The sequence below is a fragment of the Micrasema longulum genome, unplaced genomic scaffold (genome assembly GCF_059751315.1).
Source record: "Micrasema longulum isolate JH-2025_06_02 unplaced genomic scaffold, ASM5975131v1 h1tg000521l, whole genome shotgun sequence".
Classification (NCBI taxonomy): domain Eukaryota; kingdom Metazoa; phylum Arthropoda; class Insecta; order Trichoptera; family Brachycentridae; genus Micrasema; species Micrasema longulum.
The window spans coordinates 294,575-320,358 of record NW_028277718.1 but is presented as its reverse complement, the minus strand read 5'-3'; the positions used below and the strand labels follow the sequence as shown (position 1 = coordinate 320,358).

Below are 25,784 nucleotides of genomic sequence, written 5' to 3'. Positions count from 1 at the left end.
TTTTTAATATTATGTCACATGTTATTTATATAATTTACCTTCCCACAACTACATACATAATATGTATATAGTTCATTTTATTTGTACAACATATGTTGACATAAAATATTTTTAAGCAAATATGAGGCTATTGAAAATATAAAAGTCTAGGCACTTAAAGATCGTATGGTCTGTCATTGGCTGGGTTAAGTGGTCACTTTAAATATTGTATAACATTCACCATTCTGTTTATCGTTAGTTTCCGATTTTTCAATTATCTTTGAATGCTTGAATAGTTTGAATGTTATATTTAAATGTTTAATCGTCTACTTAAAATAATATAAGTATCTGTGAATAGAACTAGCGACATCTATTGTTGAAAAGCGAATTTTTTTGAACTTACTTTCGGTGTTATCAATAAAAGACAATAAATATTTTATTTTCTGGATAATTGTTTTTGTCACTTTAAAAGAAACTGGGTCTTAAGAGTATTAATATTTAAACCATTAAATCTGTGGTCAATTATTTTATTTAATGTGATTTTATATTTGTTTATAACCACTTACTTAGTTGTTAAAGACAATTATTTACTATCATTGAATAAAAATAAAATCACTTCAATTTTTGAATCTACAAACAAACCACCACGTCGTTTCCCCGTATGGGTAGGCAGCAGGGGCGAACCATGTATATAGGCGGCCTCCATAAAATAAAAAAAACCTAATATAAAAAATAAAACCAACTGGTTTAAGAAGAAGTTTAAAAATTTAAATATTGTTTTCAGCCGTAGCACATTATTGTATGAAATAATTCAGACGGATGAACCTCTTCACAGCAATAAAGGTTTCAGCTCTTTAACTTCATCAAAATCAACAGTTAGCAAAATTAAAGAAATATGGATGTTCAAACATAGGCAAAATAGTGAATGTTACACAGTGCGTAAATTGGTCATTTAAACCAGCCAATGACAGGTCACAAGCCCTGTAAATGTCTAGATTTCCATATCTCCTTATCTAAAACGTTCTCCATTCCTGGTAAATCTTAATGACTCCGTAGGCCCTAGGGGGTAAAATCCAGTCTTTTGTCTCAAACATTTGAACAATCTCAAAATATTACTCTAAATAGAGGATTAGTGGGTTATTGCTTTTAAAAAAATCATGGTAACATCACACTTCCTTGTTGGACTGCTTTGGAAATGTTGAACCATGATGGGAATGTCAAACCATGATGGAAATGTCAAACCATGATGGAAATGTCAAACCATGATGGAAATGTCAAACCATGATCTACTTACCCTAACATGTGCTGACCTGTCCTTATACAGAGGCGCATTAGCCAGTATCAGATTGCCATTCATTCCATACTTAATCTAAAATAAAATACTTAATTCCCACTTGTAATAATTTTATTATATTTCCACCACAAATTCAAGTGCTACCTGTTAGTCCTCATTTAGTTATTGTTAAAAACTTCCGCATATTGTCTGTCTTCTTCTAACATATCCTTGTCCCCCCACCCCCACAGGTGATCCTGCCCCTTGCTGAAGGGGTGGGAACCATCTCCACATCTTAAGACTCTCCTCTTCACTACATCCAGAGGAACTTTCTTCCTGTCGTACGCCAATCCTATAAAAATACAAAGAAATATTAAAAAAAACATTTTTAAAATTAGCAGCGGGGACTGTGCTGGAACCACGGCCGCGGCTGTAAACGTAGAAAGTCTGTGTGTTTGAGAGTTGCTAATGCGTAATAAATCAAATAAACGACATTTATATTGCAAAGTAAAATTAGTTTTATTCTTATTTAAAATTTAGAATCTGAGTTGACTTTTTTAGTTGCTTACTTTTAATTCATTGTTAAACTTTTTTTTTTTAATATTCTAATTTGTCTTGAAATTACATTTGGCATTTTTCTAAATATTATTTGAAAACGTAAATTAAATGTTTTTTTTTCGATCCTTATATTTAAGTTAGTAGTAATTATTATCATACAACTATGTAGTGTTATAATATGTTTTCATGGAAAGGATCTTTACCGACAAGCCATATAAATTGGCTTGGTGTATCCTGTAAAAAAAATAATTTTTTAAATAAAAGTGTTTATAAATAATAAAAAATAAATAAAAAAATGTACTAGTAGCTTTACAGCAGGAATTTTTTTACCTGGTGAAATTGCTAGTAATATTTTCTTTCAATTTTACATGGTTAAATTGAGGATCGGTTTTTTAAAAACACAATAATCGCCCCACGATGTGATTTAGGTTTTAAAAAAAAATTAAAGCCAGTATTAAGACGCATCGATTACATGAAAGAAAACACATCAAAACACGTAAGTTATATTTCCCTATTGCGACGTTTTTTTACCGACTGGTACATATTACGGAAAATGTCTATACATCATCATCATTGGCTCAACTGCAAACATTGGCTTCCTTTAGCATTCGTCGCCGTCTCCCTATATCCTGGCATGTACTCTTCCAGTCCCTAATGCCAATGGCATTTAATATCGTTTACATCCCGCTGCACGACATCCAGCCACCATAAAATGGAGGTCAACCAACGCTTCGTCTATCCTGAAGCTCTGTGTGAAGTGGATTATTAGGCACTCTCTTTTTATTTTTTTCTACGTGCTCTGCAATTCTGCATGTCACAGCCTCGTATTTTTTAAACTGCGTTTTCCTGCACAGGTCCAAATATTTTTCTTTTCAAATTTGAGGAGAGATATGTCATATTTTTGACTGTCTAAACATCCTTCTTTATTAAACCTTATACTCATGAAATATTTGTATTTACCAATGTCAGCGCAGAAATCAATGAAAGCAGTTGTAACGTTGAATACTTTTTCTCCAAATTCAGAAGACGCATAGTCCCAAGGAAATGCGTGGTGGTAATTGTGCCATCCTTCTCCAACAGTCACATAGTTCAGAACTATGTGTTGAGTTCCAGCTTCGTTTCTGTAAATTAAAAAAGAAAAAAAAAACATTTATCTGGGTCAAATACTTTGATCAAATCTTGATTTTAAGTTTCTTAGGATTATTATGCATCCATGTACACTAGTTATATAACTACTAAAATAAGTCTTTAAATTGATACTTTTTATAAAACATGACTTGATTATAAACGGAGACGTATAAAACTGATTTAAGTCACCCTGTATTCATATGCAAGCCGCTGCATGAGAATTGGTGATGAATTTAACGAATAATAAATAAATTATGATTGTGACATAAAAATACATGTTTGTTTATTATTTGAGGGACACAAAATTCATAAAACTTTACAGTTAAGTGCAATACTATTAAATAATTTTGGAATAAAAAATAATTTATACTTTTCATTCTTGTTAGTAATAGAAGATTAATCAGAGATTAAAATTTTACACACAGATGGATCTCATTTAAATAAAACCTAAATTTTAGAAATTTCTATTGTTGACGTTCAAGAAAATATTAGTGGCAGTGATTTATGGATTGCAGACTGAATAATCGTACTCTAGCCGTGATCGTACTAACAAAAAACACAGTTATGATGATATGATGCCTAAAACATTAAAACATATCCTTCGAACCCAAATTTACATTAATTTTTATTATCTTCTTTCCTAGATCACCTTTCTGTCTCCATTCAAGCTTTTAATTCGATCCCACATTCAATGCATTCCTCACATAATCTTGTTATATGTTTACAAAAGTATTTTTATAAACAAATCTATAGATACATAGTCAATCCGCAAACTAAAAACAGGTGTAATAAGAAAATCATTTTAAAAGGCTAAACATTACGACGAATTTTTTAGCAATGTTTTTTCGGTTGGCTGGAAGATATTGATTTTAGCAATAATATCGTCAAAGTGCATTTAGTTTTGTACTTAAAGTTTAAAATTAAATAAATGTTTTGATTATGTTTCATATAATACTTTTTATTTTAATTTATGTTTAACGTATTTTGTGAAGTCTTCCATTTATCCAAAATGAACACATGTAAGAGTTAAGTCAAGATGCAAGATAAAATCAGTACAACGGAAGGCGGAAGAGGCACAGACACTTCTCTCAGGCCACCCGGACATACTTTGTGCTATGGGCTGGTGGGAGAGAGTGGCGTCTGGCAGGGCATTGAGTTGAGAATGGCAGCGGACAAAAAATAGTCAACGGTGGCATACTAAGCCCCAGTTAGCAAAATGGGTTACTGTCTTGATTGGCAATCGGCCTTAAAATACAAACTAAACAACAAATCTCCTAGTCGACGTGTAGACTGAGTACTAGGAGGGCTGACCCCACGTAAATGTGACATGCAGCCAGGAATATGAAGAAGAGTTAAGTTAAGTTAAGTTAATACACTCTCGTACAAGCATCACTACTACCCATTTGAGATGACGCTGATGTTGCCATGACAAATTTAGGCTATGAGCAACTCGATGAACTTGAACGACTTCAGAAAAAACGCATAAGGTTTATTTTTGTTCTTAGGAAATATGACCACATTTCTGATTATCGTAGGCAACTGAAATGGTTCAAAATTAGTCAGCGGAGAGACTATCACTCCTTATCACTTATGTTCAATGTACTTCATAGTCCCAACGCTCCTATATACCTCCATGAAAACATTCAACGATTATCAGTACATGGTTAACCTCTTCGTTCTTAGTCTCAAAGCACCCTCTTAATACCCGTCCACGATTCCTCTTTCTTCTCTAACTCGTATAGTGCCCATGCGGCTCGACTGTGGAATTATCTCCTATCCGCCATCAAAGATGTTACTTTAGTCTCTCTGGTTAAATCACGTCTGAAAAAACATAATCTTTCTCTTCCTTTATCTCTTCTTTCCTCTTTCCACTTTTTTCCTCTTCCCGTTGACAAATAGTATTAATTTAAGGTAATTTATATACAAATACAGTTATTTCTATTTTTATGTATTTCAAATTGAAAATGTTTTGTTATTTGAATAAGAAATTGCCATTCGGTAATAAGCCCACCAATGTACAATTACATTACGTACAAAAAGTTAAATAAAAAGAACTTTGAGATAAACGAGATTTTATGCAAATTAATAGGGATTATACCTAGAATATGTACATTTTTTTAGGTGTTTTTGTTGGCTTGTTGCTACTGCTCGCTAAGTACGAGTGTCTCATTCTTTTGTTTTAATCATCTCTGTTTTGAATTTTGGAGTATGGTTTGATTTCAATAAAATAATAATTATTATTTCAGGTAACGTCACAGTTCATTGTTTAACATTCCTATGGACCGACAATGCGACGCTGTCGATACAATATTTCTTTTGTAAAAATATCTGTCTCTGTTGAATAATATAACTCAGCTCGTAAATCATTATGACGTTTCTGAGGAGAACGTTCTATACTTTTCACAACTCATGTTGTAAAGAAATGTTTTTAAAAAAGGCTTTTGTTTTTTATGTAAAAAAGTTAAAATTATTTGTTGAGTACATTAAAAAAAATGTTTATACAAATTCATACAAACATCATCTAAATTTTACCAAGTAGTTCCACAAAAATATTAAACCGACTTGCTGATAAACCACATGCCAATATAAGTTAACACCAACGTGGGCAGGTTAGGTTTAATGAAATTAAAATAAATGTTGTAAGAGCAACAGTCACAAAAAAGTGGAGGGGAGGAAGGTAGAAGTATGAATTTACTACGTATAGGGTGACATTAGAGCTGGGCAACACATATCATTTGTTCTTCAGAATGCAGGACCAATTTACCGTTGTTGATGCCTGTGGGGAGAATGATAGGTCTGTTGAACAACGTACCGAGAGAGGTGGATCTTTTCCATGCTGGGATTACCAGTTTTAGACTCTTCCTCTCTAACTATGTATCATAATGTGTTTAAAGGACTTATTTGTCTTTGTTACTAATGTTTATATGGACTTTATTAATTATTGTGCTTTTTTTTTATCATGTTTTTGTGGATACCTAATTATATAATCTACCTACACTGTAATTGAACAGCTATTGAAAAAAGCAACTCAAACAATAGATATTTTGTAAAAAGAGTGAATAATTAAATTTACACTACAGTTGGAATGTTTTTGATTTTAACAAAAGACAATGAACATATTAGTTTTTTTTTATTACAGAAACAAGAACCTAATTATGTATTTGACCAGTTCAAATGATTTTTTAAGTAATTTAAGACTTTTCTAGTGCATTGGGTGCTTTCTAAAAATTGAGAAATACAGGTTTTTATGATCGACACTATTTTCAGACTATAATTAATACAGTTTTTTTGTATAAAAGCAGTCTGCCTGTTTTTAACAGAACATAGAATTCACCTAACTGCACCCGATAACCTAAATATCTATTTTTTCTAAATTGTGGACTGGCTGCTCTCTGCATTACTACGTTCAATTGGCAGTAGTGCTGTATTGTACATTTAAATAAATAAAAAATAAATTTGTGTTCTGAGGAGGAGACGGATACGTCTTGAAACTGATTGACATAGAAAAATCGGATTATGGTTGTACACAAATATTTACCAACACTTATTTAAAGTTAATGCTTTTAACATTCACAATATGATATAATATTAACATATTACGACAGAGATGAAAAAAGTTTTAGAGAAATAAACATGAAAGTCTATTTATTAACAGTGGCTATTTTGCATACTGTGTAACATTAACCATTTGCCCATGTTTGAATATTTGTATTTCTTCAATTCTTTGACGTGTTGATTTTTGTGGAGTTTGAGAGCTTAAATCATCATTGATGTGGATGAGATTCACCATACCGAATTATTATGGGAATATTTGGACAAACTCAAAGAATATAAATATTTAAGTTTTTCTTTTATCCTTCTTCTTTTCTTCTAAATATAGGGATAGTCCCCTTTCCATTCTTCACAGTAAAGTGTTCATTTAAATATGTAGGTTTTTGTTAATCTTTGTTTTTAATATTGTATAAAATCGTAAGATTCAATATGTCCATGTACTGTTAATTTACTCAAACTGAACGGTTTGGGTAGGTAGGAAGAAATGGCCCCAAGGCAATATGTCCGCCCTTATAATATGCATAGAAAAAAAAGTTCTTGATACATATTTTATATTATTACTATGTCAATTAAATTGACTTACACGTCGTAGGGTTGCATTCCTTTTGCGTGGGCGAAGCTGTTGATGAACCACGTTGCATTGGCTGTGATCACAAACTTCAAAAGGGATACGGCGTGGAATGTGACCCATAGATCTTCGTTCCAAAGGTACCAGGGAATCACAGCGGGCACGACGAAACAGCAGAGAGGTGCGAGAATGTCGTAATATCTTAAAATAAGGAAGCAAAGTTTAAAAAAATCGAAGTTTACGTACATCTTTATTCTTGTTTTCAAAGCATTTTCTTAATTGACCCGCAATAATAAATAATAATTTAAAAATATTTCTAAAGGATTAAACGTTTTTGAAATACTTATAAGTAGCATGAAAAATATTTTCAAAATTGTAATTTTGAATTCTCGCAAAAATGGTCATGCCATTGGCCACGCCCCTAATACGTCATGATTCATGTTGGTTTGTTCTTGACCATTCAATTTTGTTAAAAACATTATCACAAATCTTGACGTCACAATTATCAAGGCCAAACATGTCGCGTTTTTCTAGTGACGTGATTTAAAAAAAAATCTTTTTAAAATTTACATATGAAAATATTTCTCCACAATATCTTTATTGATTTTGAAAATACAATTAAATATTCTACACCCATTTCATATAATATTTTTATCGGTATTCGTAGTACGTGATATTTCCCTATTCATTGTCTTGGTAGTGTTTATAAAACCATTTAATAATAATTCTAGTTTTTTGTGAAATCCATAAATTTTTTAATAACAAACTGTTGTTCGAGAATTCTATACGACATCGCGCTGTTCTCACTGCTACACGTTGAAAAACACTGATTTAAAGTCATGCAATCAATTAACAGAAGGTACAGCGGGGAATTGAGATAGAACGCATGTAAAATTTACCGCAATAAATCCGGATTATTGTGGTTATGGCTAGAAATAAGCGACCAAATAGCAAGAAGCAAACTCGCCAATGACCAACATTTTAAAGATCATTTAACTGTAGAGCGATGAATTGAAATGTTTGCTGTTTGCACGGGGGAAAACAAAAAAAAAATGAATTCGATATTTCATATTCCCTTGACTGTTACCTGAAGCGTAAGACTGATCATCTTACCTTCATGTTACAAAAATGACCAGGAAACGCTGCGATTGGTGTACCAATGCAGTGTCCTATGCATCATTAGGTGCGGAAAGGGTGTGATGATGATGATGAAAAATAATATTGTGTAAATATAAACTGCTGACGCATTTATTCTATTGTATTAAGCTGTCCATTAAGAAATCTCTGCATTGAACAACACATTTTTTATGATAAAATAAAAATACACCGCTTTGCAAATTTACATAAATTAATGGCCAATATATATTTATTGCTTTAGACATGTTTATACGTTATTTCTAAATTTGAATAGTACGTATTACAATTTTGTTCTGGTATTTTTTTTTTCTTTCTAAATCTAAAAAGTATTAATACAGTTCGGTAGTGTGATGGCGAAGGGACAAATCTGTTTCTTTTTCCAAAAGAGACATTTTTATATTCTGTCGTCGTGTTTGTAGAACAACTACGGATGTGGAAAAAATGCGACATTGAAAATCTTAAATCATTAATTTTGAAAAGGATATATAAAGGCTTTATATTCCAGGTTTTTAAAAATGTATATTCGTATAACTAACTCGAGTATCAAAGGGTTTACTTTTGTACTTCGAGTTGTGACATAAATTGTAATTTTTATGAAACCGCTTTCATCTGAAGTTAAAAAAATTACATGCGTCATTGTTCTTCAATCGTTTCATCAGGTTTCATTAAAAATGGCCATATTAAATTATGATCTGTTCCTTTTTCAATTTTTTTCATTACAAGAAATTATTTGCTTATCATATACAGTTTAGAAGATGACAAATACACCTTTTTGCCATCCCCCTGCTTACATAATTGATATTTGAAGTAATTGTTTTTTTATGAAGTAGTGGTAAACTAGGTCGATAATGCCGATAATTAGGTATGTTAGACCTGCTCACTATTTGCATCTGTTGACTCAAATTTGTATCGTAGTCATGCCATTTTCATCGTCTAAATACTTGACATATTTAGAGTTACCGACTGTTCAAATCGGTAGATCAAAATATTTCAGGTTCCAGAAATACAGATCACGGCATTCTAAATATTTAACGGCATTCTTAACCGCTTGAGAGTTTCGTATGTACATATGTTCAAATGAACACTAACTTTGCGATTGTATTTTCCTCTAATAAATAAAATAATAATGTCAAGTTTTTTTTTCTAATTTTCTATGGCATTTATTTTTGTCCGGTTGGTTACAATCCGTAATTTCGACTAAAATGGTATTCACTTTCGACAGTTAGAGCATCCGATTCCTTACGTTATTATTATGATTATTTAAGGTCTAATGACAACTAGCCTGTGACCTAGCATATTTAAATTTATCTATTTTTATATACCTACGTCTTTATTGTAATTGTTTTTTTTTATTCAATAAAATGTATTTAAACAAACGGTATTTATTTCCTATACTAGTAAAAATACTTAATTTGAAACCTAATGAATGCTTAAACTCACATATGAATAATTTAATACTAGATATGTATTTTTGGCGAGCCCATATAGTTTTGTTTTTTAATTATTTTTTCGTATGTGAAAAAAGACCGTCTAAAAACCCTTAAAAGCGCCCTGTTTTATCTGTCGTCTTCAAACATTCGATATTCAAAATTGATTACTATTTTTGAAAAACGAAAAAAATTTCATCTTGATACTCTTTTGTTTAAAATTTCACTAAATTAGTTCAGTTTTCGTGCGGAAAATGGGACAACGAAACGTCGATTTTAGTCGATTTTAGCTAGGCATAATCATTGGCAAGAGAATAACAAAAAAACCATGTTCATTTAAATTCTCAGACACCGCATATCTTTTTAAGCATTGTAAAGGTAAACAGAAAATATTAATTAGATTTAGATCAATTTTTAAAAAAAGCTTTAAATTCATAACTTACTTTGACTGGAACATCGCGATGGGATCACTTTCTATGTCGCTCATATCAATAGATTTTCCTTTTTCTAAAACATCGGGGTGTTTTGTAATGAGCAACCACCCGATATGAGAATAAAAGAACCCTCGCTTGGAGTTCTGAGGATCAGCATCTGTCTCGCTAAACTTGTGATGGGTTCTGAAATTCATGAAAATGATAAAAAAACAGTTGTGAAAGATGATGATAGACGAAATGGTTTAGGAAAACGAGCAAAATAAAACAGTGGTTTAGATTTCTGTATCGTTTTAATGATTCATCATCATACCCGTGTTTACAACGGATGGTGCGCAGGGTACTGCATTGGTATACTAAATGCAGCTTTCCGATTCAGGCGCCAGTCCAAGAAAATGAACCTACTTTTTAATCAATATTTCATGTCGACTATCCCAGGAATCGAACACTGGACCTTGAGCATGGTAAGTGAACGCACCAACCACTATATTACAAGTCTGACTTATCTCGCTGTCATCGAGTCAAAAGCACACACCCAGTATTCTTATCGTTTTTTACACACATAACTGTATTATTAATCCGCCCGGACACGGAGAGTTTTTGTAAATACTACACAATGAAGTGAATTTTGAGAAATATTGATGAATTTCACGCAATATTAAAACCTAGAATCTCAAACATGGCGAACGTGCGAACCACTATACTTCGAGGCGTACTTATCTTCACTCGATTTTTTTTAGTTGAGTTCTGGCCCTTTTTTATACTCAAAACTATATTCATCATTCGCCCGGATACATAATAAACTAAATTTGTTACTTGGAGGCAGTTTGCCTATTACATACCACACACCGCACCCGATCATATAATTTTTAAAAATTACTTTTAATGGTACAGACATGAAGAGACATAAATATTTAATGACGTATTTTAAAACTAGACGAAGACAATTGAGACTAATAAACCAAGGACTGATATTATATAATAAACTACCAGACAAAACTAAACAAAAGACTAAGACAATTTGTTCAAAATATGTTAAAAATATAATCATTTACAGTAGAATATGAATTTAAAAAGCAAAAAAATTTTGTGAAATGTATTTTATCCATAAGGGTTTACAAATAAAATTTCAAATAAACAAAAATAAAAAAAACATATATGCAATTGTCATTTTTTCAAAGGCTAAAATTCGTTTGACCTCCGTTAATCCGGTTCGTGAGTATCAAGTTCAAATATTTGCCAGTTGACAAAAAGCAACTAATGAATATCTCGTAAAGCAGGTAATTAATATTTAATTACCTGTGATCCCGTACCCATTTGTGAATGCTCGTCTGATTACAAGTGGCATGTCCAAAGGCCAACAGAACTCGCAGAGGCCACTTGGCCTTATAAGCCTTGTGGGCCCAAAGCCTGTGGCTTCCGGCTGTGATGCCCATTCCGCATAGAAGTCCAAAAGACCAGCCTTTAAAACAACATTCAACATTTAAAAGAAAAAAGGGTTTTCTGAAACATTTCCGTAAAAGGGAAGAGGATTTATTTACTAAAGCATTAACGAGTAGGGTTGGAAGGGGTGTATCGGTCGGGGGCCGGGCTGGGCTGTTCTTTCGCTGCCGTGGTGGGTTATTGGGGACGCTGTCCAAGATAGGATTGGGTTTTCATATTTCGTGTGGTTAATAAGGTTAGTTGTTAGGATCGTTGATAGGTCGGTTGATAGAAAAGTTGATAGGTCTTGAGTAGGAGGCTAGATTTTGAAAAGGTTGAAGCTAGGTTTTCGTTTTGAATAGGAGGGTGGTAGGAATAGAGTGAATTTATGAACAATTAATTTGGCCAGTGAGGGGTGAAAGCGATTTAAGTTCTCCCGATCGGACTTTTTTATTCCGGTTTCGCATATCTATCGGCTATCTTTATTGGGAAAAATTGATTGAGAATGATAGACAAATCGACTTTTTAAACTTAGGTTGCTCTGACGGCAGCCATTGAAAGGAGTAAATGTTTTTTTTTAAATACGTGAATCTTTTGTAAACCAAGATTGTTTGAAAAAAAAAATACTGTTCATTACAGCTAAAAAAAATGTTTCTGAAATGTGCGGATCTGAAAAGAGACCACAAGACCTATAAAACAGATCCGGATAAGTGAGTTTCACTTGGTTTTCTTTCAATGTTTTTAAATATTAAGAAAACCCTTATATTTTCAATCACAAGTTCAATTATCAAAATGATCTCTCTCATTAATGTTCAATTTTTAAAATCCCCATCCCGGAAATTCTCAAAGTCCTCTCTCTCTATTAAAATTTTGACTTTACTTAATTTCTCTAAAATTCTCTTTCTAAGAAGTTAAATTTTTATTTTGTTCAGTGTTCGAAGATTGGAGATGAAAATTTAATACAGTTGAAAAATAAAACTATTTTTTTACAACTATAAGTTAACAATAGTCTATGATATACTGTCACAGGAATCATCAGAGATTATTTCAAATATCGCGAAAAAGTGATAGAAAGTGAATGTTTATTCTATGCCTAATGCTGAGCCAGTGTAGTTGCGTGCGATACTTGGTTATGTGGTCGAATTTGCGACGGTCAAAGATATAACGTGTACAAACATTCTACAATCTTTCCAACTTATCAAACAGTTCAGAGTTAGCATCTGGATAACATAAATCTGCATAATCAAGGAGTGAAAATAGTAAGATCTGGACTAATGTTTGTTTAGCATTAATTGGCAAAAAAATCTGCAATCTCTTGAGTGAGTGCAAACTGCTATAAAGTTTACGACTAACTTCGTTAACCTGATTGCGCCACCCGAAATGCTGATGCATGAATTTTAACTGAAGTCATAAATGGCATTTCTGTGCCATCTATTTTTAAAAGAGGAAGTGAGGAAAAATTCACGTTTGAATGATTTTTTTTTCTACCAGCGAGTACAATTTGGGTTTATCTTGAATTTACGAGAAGTCCTTTTTTTCCATGAAAAGATATGCTCGAGTGCAAGTGACATTACTTCATGTGTTTCAACAATGTCATTTGGTTATTACTTGAACGTAAAATGATTGGCCTAATGCTTCAGATCCAGCCAAAGAATTTTGCTCATCGCTCTAACAACAACAACATGCAACGGACAAAGCACTCACATAATATAACAAAACAACTATTATCTTTTAAGAAGAGTTCTTAGAAGTAAACAAAGCGCAAATATTAATTTATTCTAAATGATATTTTGTAAAGTTTTTCTTGTTTACATAAAATCAAGTTAACTTAATGTTTGTGTGCTGTTAAATAACAAAGCCGTTAGACCAAACATTATTTATACAGTAAAATATAATATTTCTTCGTAAATATTACGCATACTTTTTATTGTTAAGATAAATCATCAGTCTACATGGTCATATTATGTTGTAATACCAAGTTCAATTCTGTATTGGGTCAGTGAATAAATAATAAAAACTCTTTGTTTTTTATTTTTAAGTCTTAGAATTTTAAATCCTGGATATCTTAGAAATTAAAAAACGATTCATAATAAGAAATAATAATTAAATAACTAAATGAACTATATTTCCTATACCCATTTCTGTCTAATTTCAAAGATTGTATCCATCTCACTTCACATTTGCCATCTTTATAAGTACAGCATGACTTACTAGCTCCATACGTATCAATGTAATATTTAGTAGTCACCGTTAAAATAAAATAGGAAACAATTCATTAGTTGGGTAAACCTTGATAATGAAGCTTTAGTAGCTTTGAAACCGGTCGGTAGAAAAAATAAAAAATAAGTGTTGTTAAACAAAGTTGTTCTTTCTTTATTATATTTTGCTATTTTTTTATTTCACAAAATAAAAGTTAAAAATTAAACAAATCTTCACGATTAATAAAAAAAGAGGTACGAACGAAACATTTTTAAAAATAAATTTATTTTATTTTATTTATTTTTTTTATTTTCTTTTATTCAGGAAACATACAGTACAGTTACAAAGTTTAATATTTTACACAATTGGACTTAATTATAATGGACCAGTGAAGTTTCCATATTAAAAAGCAATTAAATCTAATGTTAATTATGAAAGTATAAAAAAGAGAAGGAAAAAGAAAACATATATGAAAGTTGTTTAAAAATTTAAATTTAAGTGAAAAAAAAAATATATTTTAAGGTTTGTAGTTTGTAGTGAGTATTTACAAATGGAAATAATATTAAAAATGAAGAAAACTTGTAAGAGTAATTAAGAATTAAGAATGGAAATAAAGAATGAAAAACATACTCAGATGTAAAAATAAAATAAAATAGTAATAACATTTTTTTTTAAAAAAGGAAAAACATAAACACATATTTATTTTAAGGGATTCAAAGAAACGATGAGAAGAATTTTTAAGTGAAATATAAGACAGTAAATTTAAATTTAGGTCAATTTAAAAAACATCTTCAAAATTAATGACACATTATAGTAAGAGCAGCAATATATTGATTTTATTAACATATATAATATAAGTAATTAAAAGTAGTTTAAAAGTATAACAAGTATAAAAACATGCCAATGGCAGCAGAGAAAAAAGAAAAAATAAAGAAGGAATAACAAGTATGGCAAGTAATCATTTAAAATTTGAAAAAGCAATATAAGGAGAAGATTTTAAACCAAGAGAAGTCGATAAAATAAAAATAAATTTATGCTTGGGGTACCCGGTTTGATTTCCGTTAAGGGTATTAAGTATTCCTATTATAGAGGTTTTGCACTGGAATATTTTTATGTTCCTGGATTAACACCTGAAGGGTAAGACTGATCACTTAAACTTCATGTAACAGACGATCGTGATGCATTGTATCTAGTTTACCATTGCAGCACACCATCCAGCAGGAATAGGGTAGTGATGAAGATGGTTAAATTAACAATGATTATCCAAATCATCTAGGATTTTATCATCCCCCAATTATTATTTTTTTGTAATTTTATCACTTAGTGAATCTAAAAATATTTTTTTATCTTCAGGCTTGTTTTCACACTTCAAAAAAAGGAAAAACCCGCTAAGTCTTTATGTTAGAGGCTTGATAGCAAGTAAGAAAGGGAGAATATGGTCTGGATATTGTGGTATATTATTTATATACCACAATATCCAGACCAATTGAGTAAAAAATGACGGTCATCAAACCTGCGACGATAGTTTCATAGATTTATATAAGAATACCTAGTTTCAGTAACCATGATGAACCAATTAAAGATGTTAAGAAAAAAAAAATGTTTTATTTTTCATCCATAAATATTGATTTTACTTAATAGACAATTAAAGATAACTTTATTAACTACCGGCCCAGTTGTTCCTTATTGTTCCTTAATAAACTTAATCAATCACAATTAATAATGTCAAACACTATGTATACGCCGATGATACTGCTTTAGTTGTGTCTCACAAGGATCTCAAAACTGCAGAGAAATTATTGCAAGAAGACTTTTTAAACCTGCAAAAATGGTCTCATGATGCAGGTTTAATAATTAATTCAAAGAAAACCAAACTTATGCACATAATATCACCGAACTATAAAACTCACACAACACCGTCAATTTTATCACATAACTTTACGTGTATCCATAGTGATATGATGCAACCGTGCATGTGTGAAAATATTGAGCAGTATGTTTATTTAGGTTTAACTATAGATTGTAATTTCAAATGGGATGTACATATTAGAAAATTGTGTAAGCGATTAAGAGCAATAAGTAATAGAATGTACATATTAAAATATGATGTCCCTGTTAATACTTTACGAATTATTTATTTATCTCTCTCTGAATCAATTATACGATCCGCTATAACTTCCTGGGGGTTATCAAGTGAAACTAATATTAATTTTATTCAAACCTTGCAAAATTCTATGATCAAATTGCTACTACATAAAGATGTATACCACCAGAGACACAATATTTCAACATCATTAATGTATAAATCTGTAAATAAATTATCTGTTAGGGCTCTACTTTGGTACAAATCAATTTGTCAGCATGCGTCGCACTCCGAGTATAAACTCAAGTTGGTACATGATTACAACACAAGGTTTACTAGTATGGAACGGCTAGCTGTTCCTAGATACTGCAATAAATATGCCAAAAGGACACTGGAATACAGTATACCTAAAATATTTAACATGTTACCAAACAATATTAAAAATACTGAGTTAAATACAGGAGTGCGACGTTTGCTCAAATTATGGTTATTAGAAAGAAGTTTTTTGTATTAGTGATAGTTTTTAATTTTTCATAATGTAATCTGTAATTGTTTTTCAAGTAAAATTATTGTTAACGTAGGTTAAGTGTAAATAATCGATGTAATTTATAAGAACCTGCTGACGAGTTGTATGTATGCAACTCAGCAGGATTAATTTAAGACTATTTTGTAAATATTTTTGAAAAAAAAAAAATAAATTACAAATAATAAATTTATTTAAGTATTTAAACTATTATAAAAGGTCATTAGTAACGGAGAAATCTAATTATAAGTAAATTATTAATAAGTGGCAATATATTTTATTCACTCTATTTACGTCTTTCGGAAAATTAGTAAAACAGTGTAACAAGCAAACAGTTTTATAATATGTAAAATTGTATATTTTTTTATACTCACAGTATGCCATAGTTATCCATTTGATAACAGTTAAGTGGAGATAGATCTGATATACCAATGTCAAATGTACATATAGGTGAACAAATATGTTTAGCCATTTGTAACGATATCTGAAAAAAAAACACTATTTGTATTTAATAAATTTGTTTGTTGATGGAAATCCATTATTTTTATCCGAAGTATTTAACATGTAGATAAATATAAGTCATTGGTTTTTCAGGGCTAGACTGCGAAACTTCAGAGTAAGTTTTAAAAAATTCTAATTTTTTTTCCAAAAACATTTTTTTAATATAATCTCTAGATGGAGTAAATTCTTATTTTCTTGAACTAGCAGTCCTTCCACAAACCCTTACCTTCCCCTACCCAGCCACTTCGTTAGTATAATACGTTTTTATCTATTTTTTTGTAAGGGAGGGGTTGGGGTCTGCGAAAGGGATGCTGGTCCGAAAAAGTAATGATTAACTCTGTTTTGAGATTGCAAAAAAAAAAAAATACTTAATGGGAAAAAAAATAGTAGGAGTTTTTTTGAAGCTCACCATAAGGAATGCTCCTCTGAAGTTTCGCAGGTCCTGAAAAACCGTGTATAATCACTATTTTTTTACTTTTAACTTACAACATTTAAATAACACGAATCACAAAGTTAATCACTTGTATATATTTAAATGAGGCATCACATTTATATTAAGTATGTCCGTTTGTCTTAGTCAAATTCGCACATTTTCTCTCTGTTTCCGAGAATTCACTCTCTCACAACAAATATAAACAGGTAATAAATACACCGTTGAGAAAAAAATAAAATAATTAGCTTTTACTTTATCAAACTTCAAAAAACAATTATTCTAAAACTTTTTGAATAATAATTGAGATTCTTTTCGTTTGATTTTTTTATTATTTTAAAGTGTATTTTTATATTTGAAAGTTGTTTATAACCTTTGTCTATGTAAAAGCTCTAAGGGCGTAAATAAATAAATGGATAAAAAAATAAACCACGTTTTAAGTGCACGGGACCTTTGCCCAGTACTGAGTTAAGATGTAGAATATTTTTTGGCAGATTATGGTTATTAAGTAATTAGAAATATATAAATATGTTAAGTGTCGTAAAAATTGATAATTTACATAATATGAAGGGTTGCAAATCAAAGCAGGTTGGATTATTGGGTATTCATGAATATTGTCTTACGTGTATTCCGTATGGACATACGGTTTTTTCTTTGTAGAATATTCGTAAACTTTTGGAGATGGTGAATCCTGACGGAGATTTTTATGATTTGATGCTTCAGAAATCAGAAGGTTGTTTACTGCCATTAATCCAGGAGCCATTTTCAATATTTTTTTCTGAAAAAAACATTTTATTCGATAAATGAAATTAAAATGTTCAAACAACAAGAAAAAGATAGATGGTGGTTTTAAACAATTTTCGAAGTTTTAAATTATTTGCTTCATTATTTTTTTCAGTGCATTGCCAAATTTTCACTACCTTCACAACAAAACGCATTAAAACAAAAACAAAAAAAACAATATTTGGTGTCGATGCCGGCCTACTATCGATATGAAGCTTATTATTTATTGCAGACAACATAAACAACGAGCTCAATACTGCATATTAATGCAATTATGTAAATACATACAACATTTTTGATTTCTATCAAAGAAAATTATTCAAATAAGCACTGGGTATATAAAATTATTGATACGATCTCACTTAAAAGGGGCAAGATTCAAATCGAGTTTTTTGTAAGGCAGGTATTTAGTATTTTATTATATTAAGAGGAAACGCGGTCTGACTTTTCTTTGTATAGACGTATTCCCGTATTTTCCCCTGGATTATGGCAACTAACAGATCACTGCAGATTAAACAAAAGTAATTAAACTCTACTTGTTTAAATATAAAAATTCTATTTAAATTTAAACCAACAGAGAGGGAAATTTTTTGAGAAGGGGATATGGAAGTCTAGGCATTTACAGGGCTTATGACATCATTGGCTGGTTTAAGTGGCCACTTTACACACTGGGTAACATTCACCATTCTGCCCATGTTTGAATATCCACATTTCCTCAAATCTTCCATCTGTTGACTTTTGTGAAGTAAAAGAGCTGAAATCTTTATCACGCGGGTGAGATTCATCCGGCTGAACCAAATCACCTACTAGGCAACGCCTGAAAACAATTTTCCAATTTTTATACTTCTTCTTTTACCAGGTTTTAATTCAAACAATGTTTGATTATGTCCAAATGCTTGCAGACTGGCTGGATTTCCTCCCTAGGGAGTTGTTCATATTTACATTTATTTCAACAGAGAGGGAAATTTTTTGAGAAGGTGATATGAAAGTCTAGGCATTTACAGCATTTACTCTCTGTTGAAATAAATTTAAATATGAACAACTCCGTAGGGAGGAAATCCAGCCAGTCTGCAAGCATTTGGATATAAAAATTCTATTTTTTATTTTTTATGTTGAACAGAATAACAACGTATTTTAACAGTAAGTGCTCCTTAAGATTATACATACATTTTATTTGTGAGTATCAAATTCGTATGTTACAGAAACAATATTTATTTTAAGTTTTTTTTTTTTTGAGGAATAACCCACTGAGCATTTTACAGGCTTATCAGCAGGTGGGAAAGAAATCATTTGGAAGGAAAAGATGAATTGTACACCACAACACCCAGATCAATTAAGAAAAAAATCTTTCAACAATATTTTGAGTTTGTCCAAATTTTTGTTGACAAGGACTGGATTCAACTCCCTGGGGAGCTGTTTATATTAACATATTACAACAGAGATAAGACCATTTGAGAGAAGGTAAAATATAAGTCGAGGCATCTACAGGGCTTATGACCTGTCAATGGAGAGTGGCTACTTTACACACTGTGTAACATTCTGCCCATATTTTAATATAGATGTTCAAATATGGGCAGAATGGTAAATGTTACACAGTGATTAAAGTGCCCCCTTAAACCAGCCAATGACAGGTCATAGCCCTGTAGATGCCTAGACTTCTATATTACCTTCTCTTAAGTGTTCTCTGTCTCTGTTGTAATACGTCAAAAAAATCTTTGTTAGATTTTTGCGGAAAACGAACCCGTGACGTCAGTTTTATAGTCGGCTGTTCAACCAACTGAGCCACGACGCTTAATTCTGTTATCAAATTTCATATGTATTCAAACGGCATATTACCTAACGTCTTTTCCGACATACAATATCGTATATGCATCTTTACAAAACTGGAAAATAATTTAAATTGTTTGTAATTTTATACAAAAAAAGTTAATTAATATATATGCATACTCTTTTTTCAATAATCAGTCTATAATTAGATTTATACGGGTAAACTATATCGAAATCTTTCTCCAGGAAAACAGCGTTTTGTGAGTTACGATTTTATACGTAGCAGGTGTCGATTTATAAGCTCACAAGCGCTGTTATTACCAGAAACAATTTTTTCGTGGGATTTCCCTGTGAGGAACACGTCATACAGTTTTTATGTGTATTACAGCGAGATACCTTATAAATTAAAATAACGTTTATTCCATTTTTAACGTATACTTTTACGTCAGTAAAAAAAGGAAGAAAAACGTGTGAAATGCATTTAAACAGAAAGACTTTTAGATCTCATGATAGTAAGTTTTATAAATAAGAACTTACCGGCTTTTTAGTGGTTACCGGTTTTATGACGTACACGTTTCTTTGTCGGGACTTTTATTATTAACGAACTGAACCAGGCAATGCTTTTCTATTGCTAGATTTGAGTATATGCTCGTATATACATTAAATTAATTCAATCGAACGTTAGATTTGAAATTTGATATGTACATGTAAGTACATAATTATTTTTGGTTTTATATGACCAAATCAAAAAGCAAAGTTTTTAAAAATTTATTCAGCACTTTATATACATACATATGAGGGCAGGCATATTGCCTTAAGGCAATTTCTTCCTACCTACCCAAACCATTCAGTTGGAAAAAAATACCAGTCCATGGACATACTCGTATGCTAAGGAATTACACTGAATCTTGTAGTTTTATACAAAATTAAAAACAAAACAAAAAAATTACAGTATTCTATGAAGAGACGGGAGATGGAAAGGAAAAAAGAAGGACAAAGGAACAAAGCAAATATTTGAATAGCGACATTTCCATCTTGCTTTAAATGTAAATAAAATAAAATTTGAACCGGGTTGTGGTAGCGTGGCTAGTGTCGCGGACTCACGGATCAGAGGTCCGAGGTTTGAAGCGTTCGCACCCCGCTCTACCACAACTTGGTTCCCATTTTCTAAAAGTGAAATCGTTAAAAAAGCAAAAGAAAACAACTCGTTGAAAATGGCCCCAAAATTTAAATATTTAGGTAAATCATAAAAACGCGAATTTTCCTCTAAAAAAAATAAAATAAATGAAGAGTCTCTTACATTATTGGGTAGATTATTCCACAATCGAGAAGCTCAGATATTTGGGGTTTAAGTTTTAAACATAAATAAAATTATAGATAAAACAACACCTTCGTTTGCTCTCTAAATCAGATATATTGGGGTGAACATAGAATCTTCATTTACGTAACAAAGTATTTTTTTTAATATCTGTGATGTATCACGATCATTGATTTTTGAATTCAGGCAATAAACAGGGTTGCTTTGTTGATTCATATATCATACAATGACTCGTTTCACCTTTGCAAACTACAGATGGAGGAAACGCTTCTTCGTCCTATCTCAGCTATGTACCGAATTTGTAACCTAACAAAATCATTTTTATTATATCCTTAAGGTAATTTTGTTAACATTCTTGTGCTTTGTATTAAGTAAGATACATCGTGCAATTAAGGGTTTACATATTTATAAGATCGATGTTTTTTCTTGATATTTCTTGAAGAAACTAAAGTTAAAGATTTTGATAAAATTATAAATAAAACTTCTTGGTTTAGTTTTACTTTTTTATTATTTAGACCAACAAGCGCTTTCGCCCAAGTAGGCGTCTTCAAAACTGGTAAATTGTTGAAAACGTTGACAGCTTTTATACTATTTTTTTTATCTTAATATATTCGTAAAATGATTGTTAAATTTTCATCAAAACGAGTCCCATAAAAAGTAAAATAAAACAACTCATTTGCCCAAATGGACTAAAACACATAAATTATATACATAACATTAATATATTTTTAAAATATTTTTTTAATGCAACTGGACCTTCACGAGAAAACAATTATGTAAAAAATTAAATGCATTTTCTTTTACATAAATTTCTACACAGTTTGTCATCAGGTTCTTAGAAATGACATGTTTTCAAAAACAATATTGACTGTAAAAAGTATTTTTATAATTTCTTTGTTGTATCCACTTTGTCCTGTTTTCCACGAAATTGAATAACAATAATATGAATAACTGAATAATTATTTTTAATTAATATGTCTACGTAAAATTTTCGTTCACAATCGTTTCGTTTTCTAGAATTGAATGAGTTAAAACAGGCTATGAAAAACAGGAAATATTTTATGATGCACATTAATTGAAGACATTTCTTACATAAACTCTGTTTGAAAATAGTTATATTGTGAAAATAAGATATTTAAAAAATAATTTAGCTAATACACGGATAGGAATTGAATATTATAATGGTAATTATTAAACGAAAAAATTAATATTTTCAAATGTTTTTTTGTAACATTTTCTCTATATAATGAGTTATGATAGTATACACATCGTAGCGTCTCGATCATTTTTTGTAATAAAAAGGAAGTGTGATCAATCTTTCTCTTAAGGTGCCGGTCTAGACATTATAAATTATGACATTATGACAGTGAAAAGTAATTTTTAATATAAATGCTTTATGTTATCCATGCCAGGTATCAAATATAAAAGATTATTATAATATTTGGACGACATTTATATACTGTATTTCTTAATCTATCTAAGGACTTTCGGAAAATATGAAAACTAGCGGATTTATAAGAAGTTTTTTTTTTGTCATAGAAAGTTTAGTACGATATTTCAATAGAAATTAATAATTATTTACAAAAATGCACCAAACTGTTAGACATATTTTTTATTTTATTAAAATAACGGCACATGTAAATATAAAAATACATTATGTAAAAATATGTTCAAAGAGTTTAAATATCAAAAAAAAAATTGATCAACCATTTATAAAAACGTAAAATATAAAAATATTTGAGAGATAAAAAATCTGCATTCAAATGGCACTTTAATTAAAAAATGGTTTATTATAACAATACTCGTATATAGCTTTTTTGTAATAAAAACACAAATGTAAATTCGTGTTTTAAAATTAAACAGATGTCCAGTTGCACTTACGAATAACTTATAACTAAATAAATATTGGTTTCGTTGTGCTACAAATTTTATAGTTGCCCATGTAGTTAAGTGAGTATCGTATTTGCCTACCATTTATTAGAACTCAAGATCGATTTCTCGCACGGAAAAGTAATTTGTAAATAAAGCGTTTTCCAATACACAATTTTACAGCTCTTGATTTGGATTTGAAGCACAAGTCTGACCACTTTACAAACACAATAATTAAAAAAAACTTTATTTAAAAGTTATCAGTAACAAAAATACTTATATTGAATTTGACCATTAATTATTATAATTAATCCTATCAAAGGAGATTTTTTGGTAAAACTTAATAATATTTGTGGATGAAAATGCAAAAGTAATATTTAATCAAGTATTTTGACAAATATAATCACATTAATAATAACTGTATTAAATTCTGATAAGTAAGATATGTGATATTAATAGTAAATGAGAAAATTTAAATTGAATTATATTTGATTTGATCCATAAAATAAAATATCCAATGTACCCGATCGACAACAATTCAATTAAAATTTATTTAGTTAATGTTTTTTTATGATGCAATTAACTGGCAACTATTTTATGAATTTATAAATTATGTATATCGTCATCAACCATTAATTATTATAATTAATCCTATCAAATGAGAATTTTCGGTGTAATTTAATGACATTAGAAGATGAAAATGCAAAAGTAATATCAAATCAAGTATTTGGACAAATATAGTCACATTAAAAATAACTATATTACATTCTGATTATCACCATGAGTAAATGATATGTGCTATTAATGTTAAATGAGTAAATGAAAATTAAATTATATTTGAGCTGATTCCCAAAATAAAATATTAAATTTACCCGATCGACAAAAATACAAATAAAATAAAATTAATAATAGTTTATTTTATGATGCAATGAACTGACAACAATTTTATGAATGTATATCGTCATCCTAACTTGTAAAATTTGTAAGTCCTTAAGTGTTTGAAAATTATGTGTAAGCGTTTTTTGTTAGGACTTCAAATAATATTTATGTCTGAAAACTTCTCTGCCATTGAAAATAAAACTTGTCTGCCATTGGCTATTGAAACAAGAACTGTTTTTTCTCTACCCTGAATAATTATATGTTTAGGAATTACAAGTTTTACAAGTTAGGCCGATGATATGGTATACATAAATGATTTTATCCCTTTGTGTATAATATGTAAAAAGGAAGACAACTCACTTTACAATTATCAAAGTAAATCCATTGGTCACTTATGTTTGACAATGCTTCGGAATTCCCAAGGCATTTCACAACCCGTCAACTATACGTGAAGGTTGTCTACGTAATGAAGAGGATTTGATCTGGAAATATATAAGTAAACCTGTTTTTTCTAATCATACGTCAGAAATATGAGCTGGTAGTATCGCTTACAAATGGTCCTGAGTTCAATCCTTTTGTATCCCAACAATAGACACCTGACAAGAAGTGTTGATGGAGTGATTTTCATTATCTGTAAAACAATTGATGAAATATTGTTTATGTGCACAGAATAAAGAATTTAAGAAATGACTTAAGAGTTAAAGTACTTTTTAAATTCAATCATAATTGAATTACTAGTTCCCATTGTTTCTTGTTTGCTGTTAAGTTTGAAATGCTCCTTAAATATGGAATAATGGATTCTTTTGAAATAAAAATATTTAAAAAAAACACTTGTGGGTATAATTATTATAAAACCGTCGCAGTAACACCTAGAGACGCAATATGCTATCCAAAAAAAAAGTTATAAAGTTTTTATTTTATTTTATTTATTTCGAATACAAACAAATCGGCAGGTTTTAATGTTTATTCTTAGAGACGTTAACAATATAAAGAATAAAATTATAAGTAATTGAAAGCGATGATTTAACTCTTAAAAGACTGTGGTAAATAATTCCTTTGCGCGCGGTGGTGTAACATTGTGTAACCACTCGTAAAAGACGGAATATTCTAAAGCTAGGACATTTTTAAAAAAACATGGGGACATACTGTTTAATAATTCCTTTTCCATAATTTATGTAAAAAAAAAAAAATTGCCCTGTTGCAGTAAAATAAATCAAAAATCATAAATCCACCGCTAATATTACGCGCATGCGTCCTCCGTCACTGTTATCAACCGACTGTAGATTTAATCTGTTTTACCTAGTACCCGCCACAGAACAGCGTCTCTGTCTTCCTTGTTATGAGTTCTATATTCGTGCTCTCTCTTAAACAGGATGTGTTGTTAAATTAGCGGACATTCATTTTTCGCGTAGCAAGGATAAATATTTCTTATCCAGCATAGTTATACAAATTTTACTTTCTAAATCCGGTGTGAAAATGTCAATTTGAAGATTACTAAAAAGACGAATTTGTCATTTTTAAAAATAGAAGAAATATGTCAAGCCTATCCTATGTCAACAAGTGTGATATCCCACACACAAGAGTTGAACAATATAAAAAATAAAACTGTTAATAATTGAAACAATGTCCTTGATATAAAATTAAATAAATAAAATAGAGACAGAACAAGGAGATATTAGAGAAGGAAAATAAAAAAAAGTGATGAGGAGTGGTATAGGACGTATGACGGAAAGTAGAAGTGTAAAATTGTATCTCATTCAATTTGATGACGAGAAATATGGAGTGAAAAAATAGACAAAATATTAATTTTCTATTGTTCTGAGTCAAACTTGTTAGTTCTTTTCTGTATCTATCATATGTAGTGTTACATATGGCAAGTTAAGCGATTGTCATGTTTTCGTCAATATGGATAAATCGGTTACGTGAAACGAATCTTTGTCTGGACGGGTGATAAATA

General features: G+C 30.4%; 2 protein-coding genes across 2 annotated transcripts in view; one reads left to right on the top strand and one right to left on the bottom strand.

Annotated features, from left to right (window-relative positions):
- LOC148280870 (acyl-CoA Delta-9 desaturase-like) overlaps window positions 1–25,784 on the top strand; it is a 202,620-nt gene that overhangs the window by 88,825 nt on the left and 88,011 nt on the right. The gene's annotated exons all lie outside the window — the stretch shown is intronic.
- LOC148280873 (acyl-CoA Delta-9 desaturase-like) lies at window positions 1,367–24,317 on the bottom strand. Its single transcript, XM_088227655.1, has 8 exons — window positions 24,188–24,317; window positions 17,835–17,989; window positions 16,655–16,764; window positions 11,353–11,515; window positions 10,066–10,239; window positions 7,074–7,259; window positions 2,771–2,931; window positions 1,367–1,604 (listed from the first exon to the last, which is right to left on the bottom strand). The coding sequence occupies exons 2-8, from the start codon at window positions 17,972–17,974 to the stop codon at window positions 1,432–1,434; spliced, it is 1,107 nt and encodes a 368-aa protein (XP_088083781.1). The 5' UTR covers window positions 17,975–17,989; window positions 24,188–24,317; the 3' UTR covers window positions 1,367–1,431.

Coding starts and splice junctions, on each gene's coding strand:
- LOC148280873 (XM_088227655.1), bottom strand. CDS start 17,974: ATGGCTCCTGGATTAATGGCAGTAAACAACCTTCTGATTTCTGAAGCA. Junction 7,260..10,065: donor ATCGCGATGTTCCAGTCAAA/GTAAGTTATGAA, acceptor CCTTATTTTAAG/ATATTACGACATTCTCGCAC. Junction 2,932..7,073: donor GGAATGCAACCCTACGACGT/GTAAGTCAATTT, acceptor TTTAATTTACAG/AAACGAAGCTGGAACTCAAC.